The sequence below is a fragment of the Gouania willdenowi genome, chromosome 16 (assembly GCF_900634775.1).
Source record: "Gouania willdenowi chromosome 16, fGouWil2.1, whole genome shotgun sequence".
Lineage (NCBI taxonomy): Eukaryota > Metazoa > Chordata > Actinopteri > Blenniiformes > Gobiesocidae > Gouania > Gouania willdenowi.
Genome location: NC_041059.1, coordinates 33,261,004 through 33,288,410, shown reverse-complemented (window position 1 = coordinate 33,288,410; position 27,407 = coordinate 33,261,004). Strand labels below are relative to the sequence as shown.

Below are 27,407 nucleotides of genomic sequence, written 5' to 3'. Positions count from 1 at the left end.
ATGCAGCAGACGAAAGAAAACGAACCCAGAGATCATCGATCACGGACTCGTGGATTGAGCGTTAGCCGTGTTAGCCTTAGCTGTGATGATCCATGTTTACTTGCGATATCCTCCAGCGACACAGAGATGACTGACTACACCGAGGAGCAGATAAATGAGCTGGAAGCGCTGGAGTCCATCTACCCAGACTCCTTCACAGGTCTGAACGCCGAGGGCGACGAGCACACGTTGTGTGTAGTTAGCTCACAGTTAGCATTTGATTCACCTGTAGACGTACAGGACTGTGTTAAAGTGATGTGAGAACAAACTGGACCCAAACGCTCTGTGCAGAAAAATTGTTATGTGACAAACATAATTTTAATTCTAATCTGTTCCCTCAGGCTTGTGGTGTTACATACGGGTTACTCCAAGACACAGTTTTACATTAAATCATTACAATGGCTGTCCGTACGTTCAATATACCGACATTCTATCCGTACGCAGCGCCCCTATTTGGCCAGTTTAGGTTACGTGACTAAGACTAACCCAAATGTTGCGATATTGGGTTATAACCTAGGCCGTGGCTACGGGTACGTCAAACATATCTGTAGACTCCCATTCTATGGATACGCAGCGCCCCTCATTGGCCAGTTTAGGTCACGTGATAGGTGCACCACGTGACTTAAAGTTCCGTCATTTGTATTTTAGCTCGTAATTTTTTTGAGCTACCCCGCTTACCCTTTTATCTTACCCCTAACCCTAACTGTAACTGTATCCCTAACCCTAACTCTAATTCTAACCCTAACTTTATTTCTAACTCTAACCCTATCTGTAACTGTATCCCTAACCCTAACTCTAGCCCTAAAATCTTTATTTTTGTTGGATATGTATTTTTAAAGGTGTAAGTTGTCGTGTTAAATATGTTAAAATGAAGAAGAAAAAAAAATAATTGTCAAACAAGAGATTCGAACCAACATTAACGAAACCCATGTTGGCGGTGACATACCTGCAGACACTTTCTATAACCTAACCCTAGGACGCTACGTGCTTGTACTTCGGTAACTGTACCAATTGCACCGGGGCTGTCCGTATGGACACTTTCTTAAATAATTTGCATTGGGATTTAAAAAGATTCATGTAATGAAATTACGTTGTAATTTTAACCAATGTATACATGTAGGAAACAAAAAGGTGTTTTTCATTGACTACACATTTCCCAAGTTATAGTAAATAAAAATAAATGTACCAATGTATAAGAAAATAGTAACATTTAAGCTGTAAACAAATATGAGGCAGAAATGTTCTCACCATTACTCACTCTGCCTTACATGAATCTGTACACATATGCATTACATTCAATTACTTAGAGTACAAGACAAGGCAAATGTATTTGTATAGCGCATTTCATACACAAGGCAATTCAGTGTGCTTTACATGATTAAACAGTGACACAGAAAACATCAGTTTAAAAATCAATTAGAACATTAAAATCAGCAGTAAAAAAAGTTGTCATTTGTGCCATGATGGAACATAGAATCCCATTGGTCAGCAGCTCGTTTAGAGGCTAAAACCATTCATGAGCTCCTTCGATCATTGATGGTAGAATGTAGGCGTTTTGAGGGTGGGATATGAAGTGAATTAACTTTTTTGCAAATGAGCGTGGCACAGGTTTAATGCTAAATGGCTCAGTAAAACGTGTCCAACTGGACTTACCCTGGGGTAACCGATTACTCAGCTTTATGCATCACCCTCTGATGAGTTGAACTCTGTGTGTGTGTGTGTGTGTGTGTGTGTGTGTGTGTGTGTGTGTGTGTGTGTGTGTGTGTGTGTGTGTGTGTGTGTGTGTGTGTGTGCGTGTGCGAGCGCAGTGCTCTCAAAGGACCCCACCAGCTTCACCATCAATGTAACATCTGATGTGGGAGAGGACGGAGAAAGTAAGTGCAATGAGCGGCGCTTCTCAAACTTGAGTCTGGGGGTCAGTGAGCCACAGTTTGGTTGTCCATGAAAATATATATGTATATTTTTTAAAACAACTGATTTGTGTTGAATTGTTACAAAATGTATAAATACATGTGGGGACCAATGCAGCAAAAACACAAACATCCTTTCCATGTAGAGTACGAGTGTAAGGTGTGATGGTCTACAATGAATGTAAAATTGTGCAGAAAAGTACTTTAAAAATGTTTTGATAAATGTTCACACATTGGCCCTCATTTTTCAACCGTTCGTACGTTCAGATCTGAGCTTACGAAGTGCGTTCAACGAAATTCACACAAACGTCAATATTAATCAATTCTGACGTGATCGTACGCTACGATCAGATTTCACATCTGGTCTGAGCTCGTGTACGCAAATCTGAGTATGTGGATTTGTGCTGAAGGACATGAAAATCTGAATGAGTCTGAAAATAAAGTATTAAACAAGCCTCAGCTGTCATTTAAGCATAAGCAAACAACATATTTCTGTTTGTCTCTCCACGATCTTTGCCCTGATATGAGGTTGGGTAGCTGTGCAACGTGCTCGCAGGGAGGGGAGGACGTGGGTGCATGGGCTCACGCTCGCCAGCTAACTCATCTAGATGTAAAGAATTGTCTTTATCAAATAGCTGGGATTTACGCTTTTTGTCTGTGGATGAGTAATATTTCATTTAAACCATAATTTGCAGTTAGAGATAATTTATTTCAGCCTGAGTTCGCTCCAATACGAAAACGCTGTTCACTGCCTGTTATTCTCTTCCACAGACTATTTAAAATGAGCACCTTAAATTCCAGTTTTCACACTACTGAAAAGAACATCTATGCTTTTCTTCACCTCAGCTGTGAGAATGCCGATTTTCATCTCGGAAATGTTTATTTCCTTGCAAATGTTTGTTTGACCTTAGTGGGCGAGGCCTCCGAACCAGAAATATTTGAGGGTGTAACATGTTAATGACGATCAAATTCAGCCGCAGCATTTATCAACACCCGAACATTAGTGCGCTGGCATTTGTCAGATATTAATGTTTCATAAGTCCCACGTTAATCCTGTCGTACGACACAATGTGCACTCAGATTTGCACCCGTTTTCACGCAAGGTTGAAAAATGAGGGTGTTTACTGGTAATACATTAAACACATGTTGTATGCAGACTAGAACAGGTACTCTTTAAGTTCATTTCTACTCCAAAGATCTGAAATATTTCAGTCGAAACTTTCAAAGAATAGATCATTCCTTATGAAAATATAATTCCTTGATTAATTGATGAGGGGATCCTTGAAAAAGTTTTTTCCCATAAGGAGTCCCTGGATCCAAAAAGTTTGAGAAGCTTTGCTTTTGAGGAGGGAATTATGTCATCACCGTATAGAACTGTTTGTTAATCAGGTCTTGGTGGCTCTTCTCTGCAGCTGTTGAGGCTACGTTAAAGTTCACCTATGTGGAGAAGTACCCAGATGAGGCCCCACTGTGGGAGATCCACTCACAGGAGAACTTGGAGGACTGTGACATGGAGGAGGTCCTAACGTTACTGGAAATGCAGGTAAAGGTGTAGGATAGAGTGACTGTAGATAGATACTAAGGATGTGATAGGTGCCGATTTCCCTTATTTTGGGGGATCTGCAATCGGCCGATCCTTGCATATGAAACCGATCTTTTCTACCTCCGCAAAGGTCTTAAAGTTGGTCATAAAGTCAGCCACTGTCTCCTTATGCTGTGAACTGACTGACAGACCCACCCACCAGCTCATGTGTGCTTGTGCGTACGCATGCCTCTGCTACATGGAATGATGACAACAACAACACTCGGAGCATGGTTAGTTTAGCATGTCGGCAGTTCGGCAGTATTACACAAAAAAAAAGAGAACAAAGGATCGGAATTTGTAATTCCTGTAATGCCACCTCATTCACCTTTTAAAAAACTGCCACACTGCTCAGGATGCAGCATTTGAAGCTAGTAATCAAGCTAATGCTAAAGCTAGCGAAGCACAGAGCCAGTGGTCTGCTGAGAGCGCTTATCAGTGAAAAGAGCAAAAATACGAGGAGGAAAACCTTCCACTAATGAACAAATGACTGCACTAAGTGTGAAAACAACTAACCTGTGCCATGTTCATTCTGTCATTACCCGTTGATTTATGAAAATGTTTTACATGATACATTTTATTATTTCTGTAGAATGTTTGACTTTTAGCTTTTATCCTGGCTGTTCTTTTTTAGATTGATATTTTAACATTTAAATATCCAAAAAGCTGCTGCATTTTGATATTTTTAGTTTTTGCTCTACAAGAAAACTTAACACTCAGGACAATTTATTGGTGCTTTAAAATGTTTTGTTAATTTGTCCTGTAGATTATTATTATATCACCTACCCAAAACCCTGTGATTTTCTTTATTTTTTAGTTTAGTGCACTTTATTTTTTGGCAAAGAGCTCTAAACAGGTCTGCAAAGGAAGTGATATAATTTAGTATTTTGGACAGCAATGTTCTAAACTTTTAATTCATATTTAAAATAACTACCTCATGTGCAGTTAAAACAACAAGTTTGTATTGCTTCACCGGTATTGTTCAATGTTTTACAATAAAATAAGATAGGAACATTCAAGGTGTATGTTGTCAGTTATACATATATATATATATATAAAAAAAGAATTTGGATCGTCCAAAATCGCTATCAGCAGGTCTGTGATCGGCCAGAAAATTTCAATTGGTGCACTCCTAAAAGATTCTAAACATCTGAATCTAAATGTATTCATTAATAGGCTTTGTGAGGTAATCGGGATGATGCAGGTGCTGTGATGTGTAGCAATGTTAAGGGCTAATAAATAGTAATACACTGAAATTCTGGCCACCAAAAACTTTCAGCCGAAAATGGCCCAAAAGTGCATTTTCGGTTTTTAGCCAAACACTTTCTCATCGAAAAAAGCCGACCAAAACAGGATGTTGTAAAGACGTGAGCAAACACCGGGCCAACTTGTTCACGGACTCACGAAGCGACTGCATTTCCATACATCAGAGCACTAAAGCGTTTTTTGAGCAGAGTTTGAGACAGAGCATGTTAGTGTGATTTATGTCTCTGTGTCACACTGACACTGTAGTTAAGTGTAGTCAGTTAACACAGACCACATAGCAGTCAGACACATGGCTGAGCATCAGCGACAAAAATCTAGTTTCATAGTTTGTCAGTGCGCGTTTCTCAGAGATCCTCTGATCATTATCATGACTGTACTTGGTGGCTATAAATATTATTACTTGGATGGGATTAAACCAGCAGAGATGCTGCTCTTCACCAAGATCTTAAATGCACTTTGTGTTTTAGTGAGAGAGCATGTTTAATTTTACTGTCTTCCACCAGACTACGGTTACTCCACTCCGAAATACCCAGTCATTTGCAGTGCCTGTATATAGACGATATTACAGTAATGCAGTGCCAGAACAGAATTCAAAATAAAAGCAGAGATTTATAAAGGCAGTCGGCAATTTCTCACAAATTCAATCAATCAGCCAGTCTGTTAATTGACTGATGAATTAATTAAGCAATTAGTTAATTAATGAATTAAGCATATAAGGAATTAATTAATTGATTATTTACTGAATTAATATTACCATCTTAATTCTGATCACACAGCCTTAGAAGATGGAGGCAATGGCATCTGTGTGTATAACTGGTCCAACATAAAAATAAACAAAATAGCTGAACACCTTCAATTCAATCACCTCTTCTCCTCTCAGCTATCTCGTGTTTCTAGGTTTAGACAGGCTGATCTTTGGCCTCCAGTGGACGGACGCTGACAAGACTAACACTTTTTGCTGGACCACACCAAGTCGAGAAGGAAAGGAAACAGCGCTTACCTTGCTCTGCTCGGTGAGTGCTGTTCTATTCACCTCCGTAAGGCTGACAGCTCCCAGTCTGCTCGGACTGCCTGGGCTTGGATAATGCCCGACTGACGGTCGAATCCCCTAGCTCATGTCGGCACTGAGCGGCCTTCAATGCACGGAGCCTCCACAGGAGGCTGGTGCGCCAGGGAGTCTTTCCGAGCTGGACACCTTCCTCCCTCCTCACAGTGCTCCCGCTGTAGCGAGTGTAAAAGAGGCGCTGCCCATGGACACTGTGGCTACTCAGGGTTCCAGCTGGGGCTCCCAGCTCAACCTGGCTGCCGTTTCCCCACATGAAGAGGACGTCCTCCTGAACTCTTCTGACCCTCTTGGTTTGGCTCTGGATGAGATGGATGAGGTCTTTATCACCCCGGCTTAGGGCGCGCTTTCCGCTGCCGTCGCAGCCTCTCGGGAGCAAGAGGTAGGCTCCATGCCTGTCTCCCATCTTCCAAGCCTGGACACGGTGGAGGTGTGCAAGCGCGCTGCGGCACGGCTGGCCATTCCGTGGCCTACCATTGTGACTGAAACCACCAGGTCCCATTATGAGGGGAAGAAGCTCCCCTTTTCCAAAGACAGAGACAGATACTCCCTGTCTTCCCTGAGCTGCTTGTGGAGGTGGCGCGTTCCTGGCAAGACCGCCCGTTCAGTGGAAAATTCACGGTGACTAGCGCCTCATTCCTCGATTGTGAGGCGATGGAGAGCCTTGGACTTCTCCAAATGCCGTCGGTAGAGCCTCTTGTTGCGGCGCACCTGCTTCCACCTATCCTCCCCTCTACCAGGGCAAGGCCCTCCGAGGATCGGGAGAGACAGACATGGTTAACGGGATGTTCAGCTGTTGCCCCTTCCTGCATGTCCACAAGGATGCACACATATCTGAGTGATGTGTTCATCACTCCAGCACCCCGGCCAAAGGCCAGGGGCGCAACATCTGAAATTAAATCCTGCTACAATAAGCAGGGTGGTGATGGTGCCCTCTGTTTACACTTGGCTGGGGACTTTAGCCCTCCCGGGTTGGATGCAGCGGGTCCCCCGTCATCACTCTGTCCCATGGCGCGAGCAGTGTGCGCTCGCCCCAGGGGTATGGCTTTGTGTGGCGAGAAAATAGGCTTTTTCTAAGAAAAAATCTGTCAGTGACTTTGAAGCAGTTTTCTTTTTTTGCTTTATTGAAAACTATAACATCTGAACATTGTTTCCTTCAAAATAACAACAACACTGAGACAAGGGTTTTGATGGTAAAATTATTATTATTTTGCTGTTTAACTCAAAGTTGGATGTTTTGCTTACTGTATTTTGTATCTGCTCCCCCCGTCAATCACACCGATATAACTTCCTCTTCCTCCCGACATGCAGAGATGACCTGTTTAGCCCGGTTAGTTGATGGTTTTATCTCAGGATTGCGACATTATTGATAATCCACTCAGGTCCACATATCTTCTGTGTTAGTATGTGGTGCTGTGAGCTGCTAGATACTTCACAATATCACTTCATAGCGCTATAATCTCACTCATTCCTGCTTCTCTCTCCTTAGCTAATGGTAGCATCAGTAGCTAATCTCACATCTAAAGGTGAGAGGGAAGGGAATTAGGATGAGGAAGTCAAGGTAAGAACTGGAATGGGTAGGGAAGAGTTGACGGTTTTGCACTGAGTATGCGAGTTTCTTTTAAGTGCTGTACAAAATAAATGTTTTTTATATTGAATGTTTGGGTTAGATTCCTATACGTCCTGAACCTGTCATTTTGAAGAGGTCTTGGAGATGAATGATTACGCTCTTTTCCTTTTTTTTTTTTTGTTTTGTTTTTTTTACTTGTCTGCACATGCTGTCAAAGGTCACAAAGGTCAACACTGCAAGAAGTGCAATCTTTTTTTAGACAGCAATGCATTGTATTTATTTATTTTTTGTTATTGCAATTAATTAAATTGCATTATTTTATTGCATAATTGCGACCATCAACAGCCCTCCCTGATGAAGGGTAAGAAACACTTTATTAAAGGGAGAATATATAAAGAGAGGGCAGTGTTACACCTGGGTGGGGGGGAGGTGGAGGGGGAAGAGAGAAGGGAGGAGCGATTCAAGGAAGAGAAATGGAAGAGTTGATTACTGTAAAGTGAGATGCAAAGTTGTAGGCATGAGGCTTAACTATAATGGTGGTGGCTGTGGGCAGAGGGAAGGAGTAAATGGTAATACCTGAAACAGATATTTGGGATCAATGTGTCTAAAGTTAAGCCCACTACAAGTTTTATCCCACAGTCCAAGTCATGCTTGTGCATCGTAGACCGATGTATGTGCAAGACCACCGCCACTGTAATCACAAGCGCTGCCCCGGACTCGAGGACGCAACCAGAATAGCAGAAAGAGCGGGGGCCAGCGAGCCCAGCCACCCCCCCCCCCGGCTGTGCAGCCCCCCCAGACGCCCCCAAGACACCAAGCCAAGAGGCAGCCACCGCCCCCCACATACACACCCGAGAAAGCACCTAGAAGCCGAGGAGCCAGCGCACTCCGCCACCGCCCCCAATCCCCCGAGGGGAGGGCCCAGAGAGCCCCCCACCCGAGATCCAAGCAGAGGGACCAAGGCCCACGCCCAGCAGACGGCCAGAGCCGCGACAAACGGGCAGCCGGCGGGCCAGTAGGCCCAGAGCCAGCAGGGACCGGAATAGAAGCAGCACCGGGAGCAGCACGAGGACAACGACCACACCCCCGGCCGCCATTGGCAATGAGGGGATACTGCACACCGCACTGACCCAGCCCCCCAGAGCGCCCCAGGTCACCCTTTTTTGACACCGCCAGCGCGATGCGCCTCAGTTATTGCTAAAGTCCCCCCGCCGCCCCACCCACCCCCAGGGGCCCAACCAGACCACCACACCGGCATGCGGCGGTACTTTGGGGACCACCCAAGCAGGGGCCACCCCACGCCGCACCCACTGGTATGCAAGAGCGCGGCCCGCACCACCCACCCCGGAAGACCCCCACCAGGACCGGCCAAGCCAGATAATGAGATAAAGACACAGTGTAGGCCTCATGGCTCAATACATCAAAGATCATTTACTTAGAAAATGTAAAAGGTTGAAAGTTTCTTTTGATCTCCACTGTAAACACTCATTTATTGTCAAAGTTTAATGCATTACATCATGGGATGTGGAGTTCTGTAGACGTATGTATAGAAGTGTGTTTACTTCATTCGTACTGGGATTTGTTGTGCTTGCCCCAAATAATCTCACAAAGTGACTTTTCAACGCATTTCTGTTGTTTTCACTGAAAGTTGCAGCAAAACAATGGAAGATGTAAAATGTAAAACATATCTTGTATTTATTTATCTGTGAAGCCTACACTCTTTATCTGATTAAAAAAAAAAAGATGGTCCCTATTGCTGCTCAGTGTTCCTGCTGCTTAACAGAAGGTTTTCCTTGCCGCCATGATGAATTCATGTTGGGTGTGGGATACATATGTATGTGTATATATGTATATATGCAAATGTGTGTATCCATAAAATGAAGAGTCCGTCCTTAAGACTGCTCTACTGTAAAGTGCCTTGAGATACCATTGGTTATGATTTGGCGCTATAAAAATAAAGATTGATTGATTGATTGAGTGTTGAATGGCTGTGTGATCTGTGCAGGCAGAAGAGAACTTGGGCATGGTGATGATTTTTACCCTGGTGACAGCTGTCCAGGAGAAGCTCAATGAAATTGTGGACATCATGAAAAACAGGAGAGAAGAAGAAAAGAGGCGGAAGGAGGAGGCGGCGGAGGAGGCGGAAAAAGTAGGATGTGAATTATTTAAAACTTTTTACAAACTACAGTAGGTGAGATATGTTTTAAATCTTAATGTATCGTTCATTGAACTCCTTCCTTGACTTAAATGCCCCCCAGCGCCCCAGTCCACAAACTTCTACTTCTTACCACTATTTGTTTTTATATAAGCAGACACCTTAAAGCAGTGTTTTTCAACCTTTTTTCAACTATGGTACATCTTTTCTTTGAAAAAAAAAAAAAAAACTTTGTAGGCTCTATTAACAATATACAGTCATTCCAATCAAAGTGTCTTGATTCATTTAATATTAATTTGTATTAATATTAAATAAATTTTTGTTCAGAGGTGCCACTTAAGATAGAGTTTAATAGTACATCCAGGGTTGTGAACTCTTGTCAAGACTATCTACTCTCCATAACAAACCATGTTATATTGTATTATTAATCACAGGCAAATTCTGAAAGTATAAGCATTTATATAAACGATTTTGGTGTGCGCGCGCGCGTCCGTGTGTGCGTGCGTGTGTGTGATAGCTATGATATGATCAGTGTGGAGGTGGAACCGTGTGGCTGTAGTTACATTAGACCCAGTTAGAATTTCGAGATCCAGATAGTATCTTGGTTCTGAAGTCTGTGGTTCTTCTCTTGAGGTAGTTCGGACTGGCAAGAGGAGTCTGAAGCAGCAAAGCGTAGTTCTGGACTGTTGGAGTGTGTCTGAAAGGTCCTTTTCTGGGCTTTCACCACGTCCATAAGCTAATTCCAAAGCTGGTTTTCACAGATCGTTCAGAGGCAGCAAGTTTTCCCTGGTTCTGGTTTATGATAGGCCTGGCTGGCCTTTCCTTGTTCTCCGCATGCAGGTTTGGTTCTTGGGGTCTTCACCACGTGTTGACGTGTTGAAAGCTGACTTGGCGTGGACTTATATCAGTTTCAGCTTGCTTTGCTCTCCTGTGTTCATTCTAAAAGGTACAAATAAGAATAAACATACATCGCGTTGGGCATCTTAGTTCCAGCACCAAAATGCAATGATTTGAATTTTATTGTGGTTTAAGTGTTTCTATTGGTCAACGTGTTTGTGGGAGCCATTTAGATTGTTTGGATGTTTCATGTGGGCTTCGGGTTATCATGTAAGTGTGAGTGGAAAAACTTTATGGTGAAGAAATTAGAGAATGACTCATAACCCAGTCATATTATAACCTTCAAAAGAAGATGAAAGCAGAGATAATATTTTTCCGGTTATTCTGACACGTCCTTCCGGAAGGAGACCCAGAGGAAGATCCAGGATCTATTAGAGACCATAGAGCAGGGGTTCCCAAACTTTTCAGCATGCAACACCCACTGGAGGAAGCGGGGGGTCAATTAAAGACGTTACACCCAATCACGCTGATAAGACGCTTGAGTTTTTTCAGCAAAAACATGCCAAATATTGCCAACTATCATCCTGCTTTGTGAATGCTACTTCAGTAAACCAGTGAGCACCGTTAGCATCATATGATATAAGGTAGCATACCAGAATGCTCAGTGTAAAATAACACACCATAGCAGAGGAGCTGATACTGCCTGCAGCATTAGACATGGTCTCTGTCATGCTGGATGAAGTGCTGCAAAAATACAATTTGATTAAGCAACTGACAGCAACACATACTGTTTGTATTTTGCTTATGTACGTTTTGACATGACAAACTATCTGTGTTAGGATCAAATTTTTTGTCGATCAGTACAAATTGTTTTGCTCATTTTTGTTTTGTAGGTTAAAGTGTTTTATACTGTGCTCCTGAGTTAATGTTGTTGGTTAATTTGAAATTATTATTACTAGGGATGTATCGATTAATCGTAAGGCAGTTAAAAATCGATTCATAGGTATCACGGTTCACATCGATATTATGAAAATTTAATCTCAGTACTTTTTTTAAAAGCAGAGGGCGCTATATATTTATCGTTCTCTTGTTTAAAAGTGTTGGCGGCGGGCGGAATCTGCTACTACTTTCTTTCTGGCTGCCTTAAACATGTTCATAAATGATTCCTTACCCCTTTAGCACCGAAAGAATATCTGTAAAAGTCACGTTTTTCTATGAGCTCTGTCTGTTAGTGTGTAGCATCTCTTCTTCACTGCATGAATGTTTGCATGCCAACAGACCCCTGGGTTACCAGCGCCCTCTGCTGGTCCAAACAAATACCTGACGTAAATACAATGCAATGACTGGTTTTTTTCCAATTGTTAAGGCACAAAAAACATTTTTAGTTGCACTTTTAAAAAGAAAAATAACTAAAATGCAATTTGCATTGTTTACTATAGAACCAGAATTTAAATTAATAGGCTTCTTCTTCATTTGTATTATTTCCTTTATTTATTTTATTCAAGATTTATTTTTAGTTAATTTCCATTGTTTTGAATAGTAAAATTGGAAAATAGTACAGTATTTTCTAAGGAATATTTTTCAGTCATCATTTGTTTACAGTTGCATTTTGTAAAATAAATCCTGAGAGAATCGTATCGTGAACCCAGTATCGTGAATCGAATCGTATAGGGAGTTGAGTGAATCGTTACATCCCTAATTATTACAATTATTATTATTTATTAAGTTTATTTCAATTTATTTTTCAGTACCAAATGGTTCAAGTCGGTCAAAATTACCTACAGCACTTGTATATATTTATATATCCATCATTTATATATGTATTGTTAGGGGGCCAAGCCCGCGCGGCCAGGGAACCGTTCCTAGGACCAGCTGTGCTAGGAACCCTATTGTAATCGTAAGGATTTTTATTATTATTATGTTTCCTTGGGTAAAAGTGGTGCAGCAGGCTAAACTGTGCAAGGTAGGGTGGTGCCCTTTGGTGGTTGGGTCCAAAAAAATTCACATATATCCGCCAACAGGTGGCGCTATAACAAAGGTCAACGCGTTTTGGCCAATAACTCCCACACCATTTGTTGCAAATTTAAAACCTTCATATCCAAAGATTCCTTGAATAGCACTGAATCACCTGGGCTAGGCCGTATCTCGAAGTTAATCGCAATTGGTCAAAGTGGGCGTGGCTTATTTCCAGTGTTGGGAACGTTACTTTAAAAAAGTAATTCGTTATAGTTACTCACTACTTGTTCCAAAAAGTAACTGCGTTAGTAACTGAATTACTCTATAATAAAAGTAACTCATTACCAAGGAAAGTAACTATTTGCGTTACTGTTAAAAAAAAAAAAAAAAGTTGCTATATGTCAAATAATTCAGGTTTTTTAGATGCGTGTGTCGTGAGGTGCTTCATTAAATTTGAGTTGCTTACTACGGATGTCGACAAAGTCTTCTTTCCTGGACATAATGTACACTTCACATGTACGTTCTTGCCTTTGACCACAATTATTTTAAATTAGTGTTTGTATTGTCACCTTAAAAATGACAACTTTTCATCAGACTGCTCCACGCTCGCCATCTCTGCTGCTTCATCCAATCTGCTGTGTGTGTGTGTGTGTGTGTGTGTGTGTGTGTGTGTGTGTGTGTGTGTGTGTGTGTGTGTGTGTGTGTGTGTGTGTGTGTGTGTGTGTGTGTGTGTGTGTGTGTGTGTGTGTGTGTGTGTGTGTGTGTGTGTGTGTCGCCTTAGCCAATCATAATCGCTCACCTTGTTTTTAACCCACCTCCTCACTACATTGAGTAAGAAGCCAGGGATGCTTTCGGATAACAGTTTATTTAATCAATGCATGTAACACACCGCATTTAACGTTCAGTAACGATAACGGCGTTGTAACGGCGTAAAAATTAATTAGTTAGATTACCCCGTTACTTAAAAACAAACGCCGTTACCTAACGCTGTTATTTTAAACGACGTTATTCCAAACACTGCTTATTACTACATAACATATAAATCAACAAACCTTTATTTCAGCTGAAGTATTATGTTGAGGGCTGTGAAATTTACAGGGTAACTATAGAAGAGCACACAGATCACCCATACCAAAAAGTGCACCACTAGGTGGCGGTATAATGGGTGCAAATGCATTTTGGCCTGTAACTTTCACACTTTAAATCACATCTTCCAAAACTTCATATCCACCTGTTCACAGCAAATGGCACGTTGGCCTGTGTCCTGACGCTCGCCCGGAGCCCGTCATCCTTTGTGACTTACTTCCACGGGCTCCGCGAAACCTGGGGGCCGACTCGCGCGGGAAGGCTTGGCCCCCTTTCATAACTGCTTGCAGTTCCAGTTATGATTATATTTATTATGTTTCCTTGGGTAGAAGTGGTGCTGCAGGCTAAACCGTGTTAGTTGGGCGGTGCCCTTTGGTGGTTGGGTCCAAAACCCCCAGGGGAGCTTGGACACAAAAATTTACAAATATCCGCCAGCAGGTGGCGCTATAACAAAGGCCAACGCATTTTGGCCAATAACTCCCACACCGTTTGTTGCAAATTTAAAATCTTCATATCCACAAATTCCTTGAATAGCCCTGAATTACCTGGGCTTGGCCACGCCCATTTCCGCCTACACTTTTCTCGGAGCAAAATCGCAAAAACTGGAATACCTACTTTTTCAAAATCCTCCTTGGGGTTTTGTCCAATCAGCATGAAACTTGGCACGTAGAGTCTTCAGTTGGACGTGATATACAGTTATCAAAATGAGTTTGTTCGGGTAAATTATGCACAAATTAATAACAAGTAAAATTTTCTAGCTAGCAATAAAAATACGAACTGGCGCATATCTCGGTCAAAATAAATGCTAGCAACACCAAATCTGAGATCCTTAGTTGTCATGTGACTGTGAAAAAATGCGCCAAATTTGAATGATCTAGGCCGCTAGGCGGTGCTACAAATAACGAATATTTATATCTCTTTAAATGGCACGACCAATTTTTACAAAATTTGGAGGGTATGGCCGAGTCGCGCGGGAAGGCTTGGCGGGAAGGCTTGGCCCCCTTTCAAAACTGCTTGCAGTTCTAGTTATATATATTTTTATATTTATTATGTTTCGCCCGGTAAAAGTGGTACTGCAGGCTAGACCGTAGAAGGTAGGGCGATGTCCTTTGGGGGTTGGGTCCAGATCACCCCGCGTACCTTGGACACAAAAATTCACATATGTCCGCCAGCAGGTGGCGCTATAACAAAGGTCAATGCATTTTGGCCAATAACTCCCACACCGTTTGTTGCAAATTTAAAACCTTCATATCCACAGATTCCTTGAATAGCCCTGAATTACCTGGGCTAGGCCACGCCCATTTCCGCCAAAACTTTTCTCGAAGCAAAATCGCAAAAACTGGAAAACCTACTTTTTCGATGTCCTCCTTGGGGTTTTGTCCAATCGGCATGAAACTTGGCACGTAGAGTCTTCAATTGGACCTGATCTAAAGTTGATAGAATAATTTTGTTAGCTCAAAATATGCGCGAATAATTACTGAGTAAATTTTTCTAGCTAGCTATAAAAATGCATAACTGTTGCATATCTCAGTCAAATAAAATGCTCACACCAAATCTGAGATCCTTGGTTGGCATGTGACTGTAAGGGTATAAGCAAGATTTTAATAAATTACACCACTAGGGGGCGCTGCAATAATGGAATATTTTTATCTCTTAAATGGCAAGACCGATTTTTACCAAATTTGGTGGGTATGATCTTGGGTGCCTCCTGAGGCCATATCTCAAATGTATTCACGATTGGTCAAAGTAGTCATGGCTTATTACATCATAACATATAAATAAACAAACCTTTATATCAGCTGAAGCATTATGGTAAGGGATGTGAAATTTACAGGGTACATATATAAGAGTACACAGATCACCCATACAAAAATGTGCGCCACTAGGTGGCACTATAATGGGTCCAAACGCATTTTGGCTTGTAAATTTCACATTTTAAATCACCTCCCAAAACTTCATATCCATCTGTTCACAGCAAATGGCACGTTGGCCTGACCCCTGACGCTTGTCCCAAGCCCGTCATCCTTTGTGATAAACTTCCATGGGCGAAACCTGTGGGCTGAGTCGCGAGGGAAGGCTTGGCCCCCTTTCATAACTGCTTGCAGTTCTAGTTATTATTATTATTATTATTATTATTATTATAGTGTTTCTGGTTGTCACGGCAAATTTGCGGTTGACCTCATTTGGAGACATGATTTATTGCTCTGGTTGAATGATGGAGTCCAGTCGAAGCATGATGATTTTATAAAAAAAGCATTTATTATAAACTAAATGAAAAAGAGTACAAAAGAAGAAGTGTCCCATCCTGTTGGGAGTAAAGGCGGCCAAGTACTAAGCAGGATGGTTCAAAAGGTCTTGTGTCCGGCTCAGGATATACATGACTGCCCAACAGTTTTCACAGTTTAAGCTTTATACAGATATGAGAAAAAGTCCCAACCCTGAAAGAAAGAAAAGGAGGGGGTCAGATGCTCCCAACAGTGAAAGTGGAGGAAAGGTTGGTGTCATTGTTATCTGTCTTTGATAGTGTGTGTGCGTGTATATCTGCATGTGAGTTTCAGTTTGGCCTTCAGACAGAGACTGTGAGTTGCACTGTGGATACAATACAATCTGTACTGTTTAATCTAACATGACTCAGCTGTTCAAAAGTGCAAAGACTAATGCAGTCATCATATATTAAAACATGACAAATTGTACACATGAACACACATTTGACGATATGATGATGAATATAATAATTGCCATAACATGGTTTTTTTTCTTCTTTGCACAATCCACCAAGATAAATTTCTTGTATTGTTTTTAAACTGTACTTGGCGAATAAAACTGATTCTCATTCTGAAAATTTTAGTAATTTAAATAAGGATTTTTTTTTTTTAATTTTAGGCAAATTGATGCACTTTAAATCTTATGCTATATTTCTATTATATTATTTATAGTCGTGGCGGAGTGGGGGCACGTGAAATATTTTCTTCTTCCTCAGTGGGGCGTAACAGAAAATAATGCACTGGACTAGTCTCAAATACAGTGGAATGTAAATGGCTACGACTGCATCTGTTCAGTCTTTTAAAACAATAAATGACTTTATAAAGCTACTTTTAAAGATGTTTTGATCTGCCACAATATTGTAATTAATTTAAATGAAACAAAATTTTCAGGTGAGAATAAAAAATAAATTAATGAGATTAATTACATGATTACAGAGCATAATTAATTAATTGTTTTTTTTTTTTAGATCTCTTGACAACACAAATATAATTAAATATTAAAAAAAACAATAAATACATTTAGGCAGTTGACTTAATAGCCGTTAAGTATAATTAATTATATAATTTTTGAATAAAGAATATAGGTCTTTAGGGATTTAATGAAAAGTTAAAAGCAGCAAAGTACACATGCAATGCTTAAAGCGAGAAAATATCATCTGTTTTTTTATTGTGTACTTTGCACGCTTCCTTTCGTGGCCCCTTTAACGAAAGAAGCGTGTGTGTCCGGGGCAGGTCTATGGAGAAGCTGTAAGCAATGAGAGTGACTGGCAAATAAATGCGACAGGTGTTATCCCAGGAATATAGTCCCATGTAGTGACTGACATGAAGTAAGCAGGAGCAGGAGTTACTCTCCCTTGTGTCTTCTGACCACAGTCTGGAAACTGGAGCTGGAAGGGGTCTCCTCACCTCTCTGACCTGCAGCTCACTCTCTGTCTGTGTGCTTGTGGGATGGGGAGGGGCTCATGGCAGCGCAATGGCATATTTGCAGACTATAATTAGTTTTCAAAAATGTTTTTTTATACCAAATGGGTGAAATTTAGTAATTTCCCATGACACACCTGACAATCTTTAAGGAATAAATATCAGATGTACTTAAACATCAGTCAATTATTAAAATATTGCACTTCTAACACACAGTTTCGAAAGACTGATGATGACGGACTTTTCTTAGCGGCCCTAAAATTCTCCACTGTGTTGAAAAACTGTCTCCATCACATTTGGATCTCCTACGAGGTTAACTCAGAGTTTAGATCGGACATTGCCACAGTTCTGCCTTTTTGAAGTCCCAACTGCATTTACTCTCTCAGTTTTTGATTTAGTGTGAGGTTTGCTGTCCAGCCGTTTGCTACACTTGCTAAAGCTAACATTAGACAACCTGTTTCACAGTGAAAAATTGTGGAAACGTGTGATAGTGTCCTAAAACATGTGGGGGAGGGTGTAGTTCATGTCATAGAGATACTGTATTTCCATTTCATTTTATTTTATTTATTTATTTATTTTTTTTTTACTTGTCTGCACATGCTGTCAAAGGTCAACACTACAAGAAGTGCAATCTTTTTTTTAGACAGCAATGCATTTTATTTTTTATTTTTTTGTTATTGCAATGAAATAAATTGCATTATTTTATTGCATTATTGTGACCATCACCAGCCCTCCCTAAGGAAGGGTAAGAAACACTTTATTAAAGGGAGAATATAAAAAGAGAGGGCAGTGTTACACCTAGGTGAGGGGATGGAGGGGAGGTGAAGGGGGAAGAGAGCAGGGAGGAGCGATTCAACGAAGAGAAATGGAAGGGTGGGGAAGAGTTGATTACTGTAAAGTGAGATGTGAAGTTGTAGGCGTGAGGCTTAACTATAATGGTGGTGGCTGTGGGCAGAGGGAAGGAGTGAGTGGTAATACCTGAAACAGGTATTTGGGATCAACGTGTCTAAAGTTAAGCCCACTACAAGTTTTATCCCACAGTCCAAGGCATGCTTGTGCATCGTTGACCGATGTATGTGCAAGAAACTCCCACTGTAAACCCAAGCGCTGCCCCGGATTCGAGGACGCAGCCAGAATAGCAGAAAGAGAGGGGCCAGCGAGCCCAGGCAACCCCCCCCCGGCCGAGCAGCCCCCAAGACACCAAGCCAAGAGGCAGCCACCGCCCCCACATACACACCCGAGAAAGCACCTAGAAGCCGAGGAGCCAGCGCACTCCGCCACCGCCCCCAACCCCCAACCCCAAGGCCCCCCACCGACATCCACCCCACCATAAGTGAAGTCCATCATATCGTCTCATATCACATCAGATTTTGCAGGACAATTGATATTTTTGTCTCTCTCACTAGTCATTTACCAAGACATATTGTGAGTAAGTGCAAAATGCAATTTTTGCTTGACTTGGTTTGAAAAGTAAAAAAAAAAGTACACAAATACTGTATTTCCATTTTTGTTTCAGGAAGGTATTGCGGCATTTTTTTGTCGATTTTCGATAATCACAGCAAATGAGAGGCCCTTTATTTTTAGCTGATGGACTAAAATGTCATGACTCTTGCTGTGTGTGTTTTGAAGGTTGCGTTCCAGGGCACGGTGGTGACCATCGAAAACTTCTTGGTGTGGAAAGCAAAGTTTGAGGTGGAGATGGCTGAGCTGAGGAGGAAGAAACAGAAAGAAGAGGAGCAGGCAGGGAAACTCAAACTCACGGGTAAACCTCAAAGGTCCAGACTGAGACTTTGGAATGTGGTACATCCTGTTCACTAAAGACTGACACTTTGTCTTGCAGGTAAACAGCTGTTTGAGACTGACCACAATCTGGACACATCAGACATTCAGTTCCTTGAAGACGGTGAGAAATCATTCCAAATATTTAAATTAGCTTTTTTTTTTTTGCCTGTTAAAAAAGATTTAAGTTATACAGTAAATAACCTTAGGCATGGCACTGGCTGATTTGCTCCAAGAGTTTCTTTTAAATGCTTTTTTGTGTCATTATATAAGCTACCACACAGTCATTTTCACACATGCATATCGATAATGTCTCAGCTAGAATCATTGCAGCTTGTCTAACTCCCAGTTTCAGAATCAGAATCAGAAATGTTTTTAATGGCCATGTACAGTACAAGGAATTTGTCTTGGTAGTTGGTGCACAAAAACAAACAACAAAAAAAAATAAAAAAATAAAGAACAACCCAGCAACAATAATAATAATAATAATGATAAATATAAAGGATGAGGGATAAATAAAGGATAGATAGAGAATAAAGGATAAATAGGATAAATATAAATATATATATATATATATATATATATATATATATATATATATATATACAGTGCAGCAGATAATGTCATCATGGAGGTGGTGATCGGGTGGGGGGGGTTCAGTGGGTGACTGGGGGTGTGTTCATGTGGATAGTGGCAGAGGGAAAGAAGCTGTTTTTGTGTCTGGAGGTTCTGGTCCTGATGGACCGAAACCTCCTTCCAGAAGGGAGAGATTGAAACAGTTTATGACGGGGGTGGGAGGGGTCGGCCACAATCTTTCCTGCACGCCTCAAAATCCTGGAGGCGTACAGGTCCTGAAGGGAGGGCAGATTGCAGCCGATGACCTTACCTGCAGAGTGGATGATACGCTGCAGTCTGGCCTTGTCCTTGGACGTAGCTGCAGCGTACCAGATGGTGATGGAGGAGCAGAGGATGGACTGGATGATGGAGCTGTAGAAGTTCACCATCATCTTTGTTGGCAGACTGAACTTCTTCAGCTGCCGCAGGAAGTACATCCTCTGCTGAGCTTTTTTGATAAGGGAGCTGATGTTCAGCTCCCACTTGAGGTCCTGAGTGATGATGGTCCCCAGGAAGCAGAAGTACTCCACAGAGCTCACTGTAGAGTCTCCCAGGGTGAGGGGGGTGAGGGGGGCTGGGTTCTTCCTGAAGTCTGCTATCATCTCCACTGTCTTTAAAGCGTTGAGCTCCAGGTTGTTCTGGCTGCACCAGGACACCAGCCGGTCTGTCTCCCACCTGTTGTCAGACTCGTCTCCATCAGAGATGAGACCGATGATGGTCGTGTCGTCTGCAAACTTCAGGAGTTTGACCGACTGGTGAGAGGAGGTGCAGCTGTTGGTGTACAGGGAGAAGAGCAGATGAGAAAGAACACAGCCCTGAGGAGATCCAGTGCTGATGGTCCGGGGAGCAGAGATGGTTTTTCCCAGCTTCACGTGCTGCTTCCTGTCAGACAGGAAGTCTGTGATCCACTTGCAGGTGGAGTCTGGCACGTTCAGCTGGGAAAGCTTGTCCTGAAGGAGAGCTGGGATTATAGTGTTGAAAGCAGAGCTGAAGTCCACAAACAGGATCCTGGCGTAGGAGCCTGGGGAGTCCAGGTGCTGGAGGATGAAGTGGAGAGCCAGGTTTACAGCATTGTCTACAGACCTGTTGGATCTATAGGCAAACTGCAGGGGGTCCAGGTGGGGGTCGGTGATGTCCTTGATGTGGGAGAGCATGAGGCGTTCAAAGGACTTCATGACCACAGATGTCAGAGCGACGGGTCTGTAGTTATTAAGTCCTTTGATCCTCAGCTTTTTGGGAACAGGAACGATGGTGGAGGCCTTAAAACAGGCTGGTACGGTGCATGTCTCCAGTGAGGTGTTAAAAATGTCTGTGAACACTGGAGACAGCTGATCAGCACAGTGCTTTAAGTTGGAAGGAGAGACAGAGTCCGGTCCACAAGCCTTACGGGGGTTTTGTCTCCTGAAAAGTCTATTTACATCTCTCTCTTTGATGGAGAAAGGTGTCTCTGTGGGAGGGGGGGAGGATAGGGGAGAGAGCCTCTGTAAGCAGCTGTGGTGAGACTGTAGCTTTGATGTGGGGGGTGAAGGTGTTGGAGTGAGGCTGGTCAGAGGTGTGAGGGGGGTTGGAGTCAGGTCTGTCCCATTGTCTGTCAAATCTACAATAGAAGTTATTCAGACTGTTGGCCAGGCAGAGGTCGTTAGCAGCAGCAGGGGCTCTGGGCTTGTAGTTTGTAATTTGCCTGAGCCCTCTCCAGACGGAAGCCGAGTCATTCGCAGAGAACTGATGTTGTAGCTTCTCTGAGTACAAACGATTGGCTTTTCTCACCTCCTTTCCAAACCTGTACTTTGACTCTCTGTACCTGGCTCTGTCTCCACTCCTGAAAGCGACCTCTTTGTCTTCCCTCAGCCCTCTGAGCTTAGCTGTGAACCAGGGTTTGTCATTGTTATAACTCACCCTGGTCTTTGATGGAATGCAGCTGTCCTCACAGAAGCTGATGTAGGACGTCACAGCGTCTGTAAACTCATCCAGAGAACTGTTCGCAGACCTGAAAACATCCCAGTCAGTACAGACCAAACACTCCTGGAGTTTCTTTACTGCTTCACTGGTCCACTGTTTAGATTCCTTCACCACAGGTTTACAGAGCTTCAGCCTCTGTCTGTATGAAGGAATCAGGTGGACCATCAAACGGTCCGATAGGCCCAGTGCAGCACGGGAAACGGCGTGATAAGCACTGCTTAGTGTGGTGTAACAGTGATCCAGTGTCTTCTCCTCTCTGGTCGGACATTCAATTAATTGTCTATATTTGGGGAGCTGGTGTGAGAGGTCCCCTTTATTAAAGTCACCAAGCACAATGATAAAAGTGTCCGGGTAGGTCCGCTCCATGCACAGGATCTGGTTGGCGAGTGTGCGCTGTGCCTCGCGCACATCAGCTGACGGTGGGATGTACACACCAACCAGGATGAATGAAGCGAACTCACGGGGAGAATAGAAGGGTTTGCTGTTGATAATAAAGGTTTCCAGGTGAGGAGAGCAGTGCTGAAGGATCACTGTCACGTCGTTACACCAGTTGCTGTTCACATAAAAGCAAATTCCTCCACCTTTCCTCTTCCCGGTGCGCTCCGCGTCTCGGTCCGCTCTGTGAAGTTGGAAGCCGGCCAACTGCAGCGCAGAGTCCGGTACCGCTCCACACAGCCACGTTTCCGTGAAGCACAGAACAGAAGATGAGGAGAAGTCTCTGTTTCTACCCAACAGCAGCTGGAGTTCATCCACTTTGTTACACAGTGAGCGCACGTTAGAGAGGAATATCCCCGGTATTGGTGTGCGTCGGCCGCGCTGGCGGAGGCGCACAAGCACACCAGCTCTTTTTCCTCTCCTCCGGCGCTTCACTGCGTGAGCAAAGGTGAGCGCACATTTGAGTAAAATGTCCAGTAAATCCACAGAGGAAGCGATGAAAGTGGGAAATAAATCTTTGGGGATTGTTGCCCTGATGTTCAAGAGCTCTTTTCTGGAATAAGAGCAGCCAGTTGCGGATTTTACAACAAAAACAAGGCAAAAAAGTGCGCACCAACACACCACAGCAGCCATCCGCGGCGCCATCTTGAGATTCCCACGGCTGATAGAACACACATGGGAAACTGTCGGCCCCAGGGCCATATGTGGTCATATTTTGAGCAGCCCCCAAAGTAGCTGTACTAAAGACTCCAAAAACACACCTAAGTACAGAAAAATACACAAAATGACATCAAAAGTACTCCAAAAACACACAAGATGAATACAAAAATATTCAATACAAAAATGAAAACACACTTAACGGCAACTAAAATACATAGAATAGCAGAAATAAATACAAAAAAACAACAAAAATGCACAAAATCAGAGAAAAATATCTAAAATGGCAACAAACACAAAATGTCAACAAAAATACAAACTTTGTTGCTTCCTGTGTTAATGCTCAGATTGGTAATTATTCTAATGCTGACATTAATGTTGATCATGTGACCCTCAGATCAGATACAATCACATTTTTGTGGTTCCGCTCCATGTGATAACAGTTGCCCGTCTCCGTGCTAGAACATATCAGTAATTAACATTAAACACAGACTAATGGGCTCATCCTGGGCTAGTGAGGGACCTTACGTCCATGGATATTTTTGTTTTTATTTTATTTTTATTGAAACAGCTCAACATAGAATCTCCATATAAAGTACATAATAATGGCTGAGTCCTTTTTCTTTTTGCCAACATCATCCCGAAAAAGATGGCATTCTTCCTCATATTTTTCCCGTTAAGTCAAAAACCAGACCAGTGTCTATTCATAAACATCAACAAAGTCATGGCCAGGATTCACATGTCAGTCACTAGCATACATCATGATCAGTTAAACCATCAGACCTTTAGAAAATCAAAACTTTCTTTTATTTTTCAATAAAAAACAAAACAATAACAATAGCAACAACAACCAAAAAACAAATTAAAATGTACATACCTTATTAACTTCTGTAGCAATGGAACCAGGATGTTCCTTTTTCTATTCCCTTTTTTTTTTTTTTCTCTCTCCGGAAACCCACCACGTGGAGCACAGCAACACCCCCCACTCCCCAGGCACAGCGGGGCACCAGCCACACCCCCCAGCTGTCATGGGGTGACCCCCGCCGCATGCCGGCCCCAAGCGGCCTCCCCCACTGCAACAGGGAGCAACTGCACAGCAGAGAAACTAGCCCCGGCAGCAGGACCAGCAGAGGCCCGCACGGCCCCATGATATAACGCTGTCCACCGAGAGGTGGCCCCAGCCCCACGGAGGCCTCCCCAGATGCTGTTTTTGGCTGTGTGCTATTCTCCCCCTGTACTTAAGTCAGTTGCTGCGCGCCTCCATCCCAGTTACGCACTGTGGGTGGAACAGCCCTGAAATGTGGGTGTTCCCATTCAAATCTGGCTTTACGCGCATTCTCCGGTGTGCGTAAGTCCTTTTCCTCTTACGCACTTCTAAGTGCAGCGCCCCGATAAGGTGAAACATTATATTGCACCAGAAATATGGACTTAGTTACATTTGAAGGACTTGTGCATCGCGCAGCAGCAGCTGTGATCATTCAGCTGCTGCTTGGGGATTAATTAAAACTCTGACAGATGCAGACTTCTGTCCACGTTGGTCACAGTGATTCAACTATTTTATTATTATGGAAGCCAATAGTTTTGTTTCACTGCAAGCATCCCTCTGTATTAAAGCAGGACACTGTGCGGCCGAGTCATTTCCTCATATCTCAGCGCATCTAACTCGGTCACGCTTTACAGCGATGATGATGGTGATGATGGAGAGATATTTTAACTGTGACTCAGTCACACTGCAATAATCTGATCAATGATTTGATCAAATCAACCTGTTATATTGTTTATCAATGAAGGTGTTTCAAATTAAAAGTGAATTTTATCATTTTCACGGATTTCAATGACATTTACAGGCGATGGGAAAACTCCATATTCCGTGATTTCTAGACAGCCCAAAAAAATGACATCACCGCCTCCTTTCCTTCAGCCCGCCTTCATTCACACATTTGCGCTTTTGGTCTACCTCACGGGCGGCGGGGGTGTCAGCAGCCTGTACTGGAGGATACTCATACGAGAGATGCGCGTAACTGCAGTCGCGCTAAAAAACGCTTAAGTCCAGATGGGAGAATAGACCCATAAGTAAGTATATTTCTTGGAAGAAGACAATGTCTGCATTTAATCTTGATACCTAGTCAAATATCATAATCTTTTTAGCCTGCAAGCGAATGCCACGCACATTCCAGGATGTTACTGTAAACTGAGACATTGGAAAGGAGAGGTGTAGTCCAAAAAGATGTCAGCAGGACCGAGAATATGTGAGCATTTGTGCACAGTCATGTTGTGAGGAACTTGGATGTAAGAAAGAAAAAAAGGAGAAATACTTCTGTGATAACACCACAGGTTAGGGGGCTGGAGCGAAAAGGTTAGTGAAAAGCACAAACATACAAACAGCAACCAGTATCAAAAGAATAAGACAAGCAAGGGGTTATTGTATGAGGTGTAGGAGGGGCGTGGTGTTGTGGATGTTAATTGGATGTGATAGGAAAAAAAGGAAAGGGGTTGGAGAAGAAAGTTGACATGTGGGTAGAGAGTGTCCTGTGAGACTGTACGTGCCTAAACATGTTTACCAACATCTCTACAAATATATATACACATACATGCATATCCACATATGCATATAGTATACATACATATATATTTATATGCATATACAGTATATACAGTATATTATGTATTTATATATATTTTTGTCATTTTTAATTAGCTAATTTTAATATATTTTTCCTTTTTAATTATTATTGTTTTTTATCTTTTTTTAATAGTGTGAGATATGAATTTAAATGGGGAATTTTTTTTTTATTGTTTATTTATTTTTTACCCTTTAAATAATGCTACCGTAACTTCACCATAAAAATGTTTTGTTTTTCTTAGTAGAGCCAGGGGGTGATGATCCCTAAACAGTTGGCCGTCTACATAAAGCTTATCTACGACCATTGTTCAATCTCTGCCTTTTTGTCGGTTTTCCTTAAACATAGGATACAGGATTTTCCGACGTTTGTTTATGTCTCGAGAAAGTTGATCATTCGTGCCAAACTGTGTGCTTTTAAGTTCTCGCCGTTTTTCTATTAACCTGGATTTTCTGTTCAAAGTGCTCAAATTTGGCAATGATGGGGCGTGGGTCGTTACCACTACGTGGTCCGAGTCAATGAACATAGTGAAAAGTGATTTTTTTTTTTTTAGGATTAGATATTATTTCATTAAGATTGGTCAATTTTTAGATTTTTGAAACTGATCCAGAATGAGTTTCAATTAATCAATCTTTGGTGTAAATTTTGTCAAAATCCGTAAGCGACTTTGACGTAATCCTGCCAACAGACAAATAAATAAACGCCTGTGAAAATAGAAGCTCATTGGTGAAGGGTAAAAATAAAAAGCATTTTAGTGCAGAGTCCGAGGGTAATAACATCGTTGAGGAACTTATGTTTGATTCATTGTTGTATAAGGCCTACACTCTGTCTTTATCTTATGAAAAATTATCATTTCTAGCAGCTTTAAAGCTTTGAACACTGGACTCTTAAGTAAGGGTGTGTGATCTGACGATATTAGATCGTTAAGGATTACAACATGACGATGATCTCCCAAATCACGGAGATCATAGAACCGTCTGTAGTTCACATTTTAACCCTTGCAGTGCCGTGTCTGTGTCATATGTCTGTGGTCCATACACAGCACATCCAATGGTTTTTTTTCTCTGCCAAATCACACCATTTGCTAGTCAGCATGTCAGCATTACAGACATTACAGATTATTAAGCGCTTAAACGGGACAGAAGTACGCTCCGCTAGTCAAGTCAAAAGTGATACAAAATGTTGATATTGAGCTGCTAGTGATTAATAAAAGGATCTTTGTGGCATTTTTCTCCACTGACTTTTACCCATTATTGTTTTTCTTGTAAAACTATTGAAAAAAATAAAATAAATGGAGTTTATATCACCTATTGCCATTTTGAGGAAAAATATAGAGATATGAATATTGGTCCATATCACCCAGACCTAATGTAACCAAAGCAGTAACGTTTTATCTTTAAGGATATAATTGTCCAAACTGTGAAATGAGGCATTCAAACTCTGCTTAAAGTAGGATTTTATTAATATGAGTGTGTTACCTCAATAACAAATATAAATCACTCGACTGATATGCTGCCTTGTTATGCAGCAAGTGTTGCTAATGCCACAAGTAGGTGATTTGGTTTATTTTATTGGTAAATAACTTTAAGATAGTCAAAATTATTTGAATGAAAAAAATTGTGATCGTGATTTCACAAAGAAAAAATCGTGATATGATATTTTTCCCATATCGCCCACCCCTACTCTTAAGTATGTGAGCTTTACAGTAATTATGATATTGATGTTTCTCTGGTTCTGGAAATTTTTTTTTTTTGTTTAAGCAGACTTTACATTGCTTTCTAATCCTGCAGCTGGAAACAACGTTGAAGTTGACGAGTCCCTCTTCCAGGACATTGAAGACTTGGATTTGGATGAGAATGACCCGGACTTTGACCTTTTAGAAATGGGCAGTGATGAGGACTGAGTCAGAAGCAGCTCATACCTAGTGAGGATTGAAAGGAACACCCTCTAGATGCTCATCAGGGACAATAAGAAGATCTGTTTTCATGGTTTGGATTGTGGCCAATTCTACTCGCCTCTCCCTGCGTCTCCTGTTTATGAGGTCCATGTTTGTCCTGAAGAGGGCAGCAGAGCGGCGTTGCTGGCCAAAGATATTAGATGATCCACAAGTCTATTACTTTTCATGTAAAGCAGAACCATTGATGGCCAGATGCACTTTTGACAATAAAGAATACAAATATTTCTTGTGGAA

The 27,407-nt window shown here is 42.0% G+C and overlaps 1 protein-coding gene across 2 annotated transcripts; it reads left to right on the top strand.

Moving 5' to 3' along the window:
* On the top strand, positions 1-27,407 carry rwdd1 (RWD domain containing 1). Of its 2 annotated transcripts, XM_028471371.1 has the most exons (7): positions 3-199; positions 1,848-1,913; positions 3,362-3,492; positions 9,436-9,579; positions 18,780-18,912; positions 18,991-19,053; positions 27,007-27,407. In XM_028471371.1, the coding sequence occupies exons 1-7, from the start codon at positions 127-129 to the stop codon at positions 27,117-27,119; spliced, it is 723 nt and encodes a 240-aa protein (XP_028327172.1). In that variant the 5' UTR covers positions 3-126; the 3' UTR covers positions 27,120-27,407. The 2 variants fall into 2 exon arrangements, with proteins under 2 accessions (XP_028327173.1, XP_028327172.1); XM_028471372.1 differs by lacking the exon at positions 9,436-9,579 and having other exon boundaries at positions 1-199.

Bases quoted from the DNA above. Each gene is read 5' to 3' on its own strand.
- rwdd1 (XM_028471371.1), top strand. From the start codon at position 127: ATGACTGACTACACCGAGGAGCAGATAAATGAGCTGGAAGCGCTGGAG. The intron at 1,914-3,361 runs GTAAGTGCAATG...TCTTCTCTGCAG, and splicing joins TGTGGGAGAGGACGGAGAAA to CTGTTGAGGCTACGTTAAAG. The intron at 3,493-9,435 runs GTAAAGGTGTAG...TGATCTGTGCAG, and splicing joins TAACGTTACTGGAAATGCAG to GCAGAAGAGAACTTGGGCAT.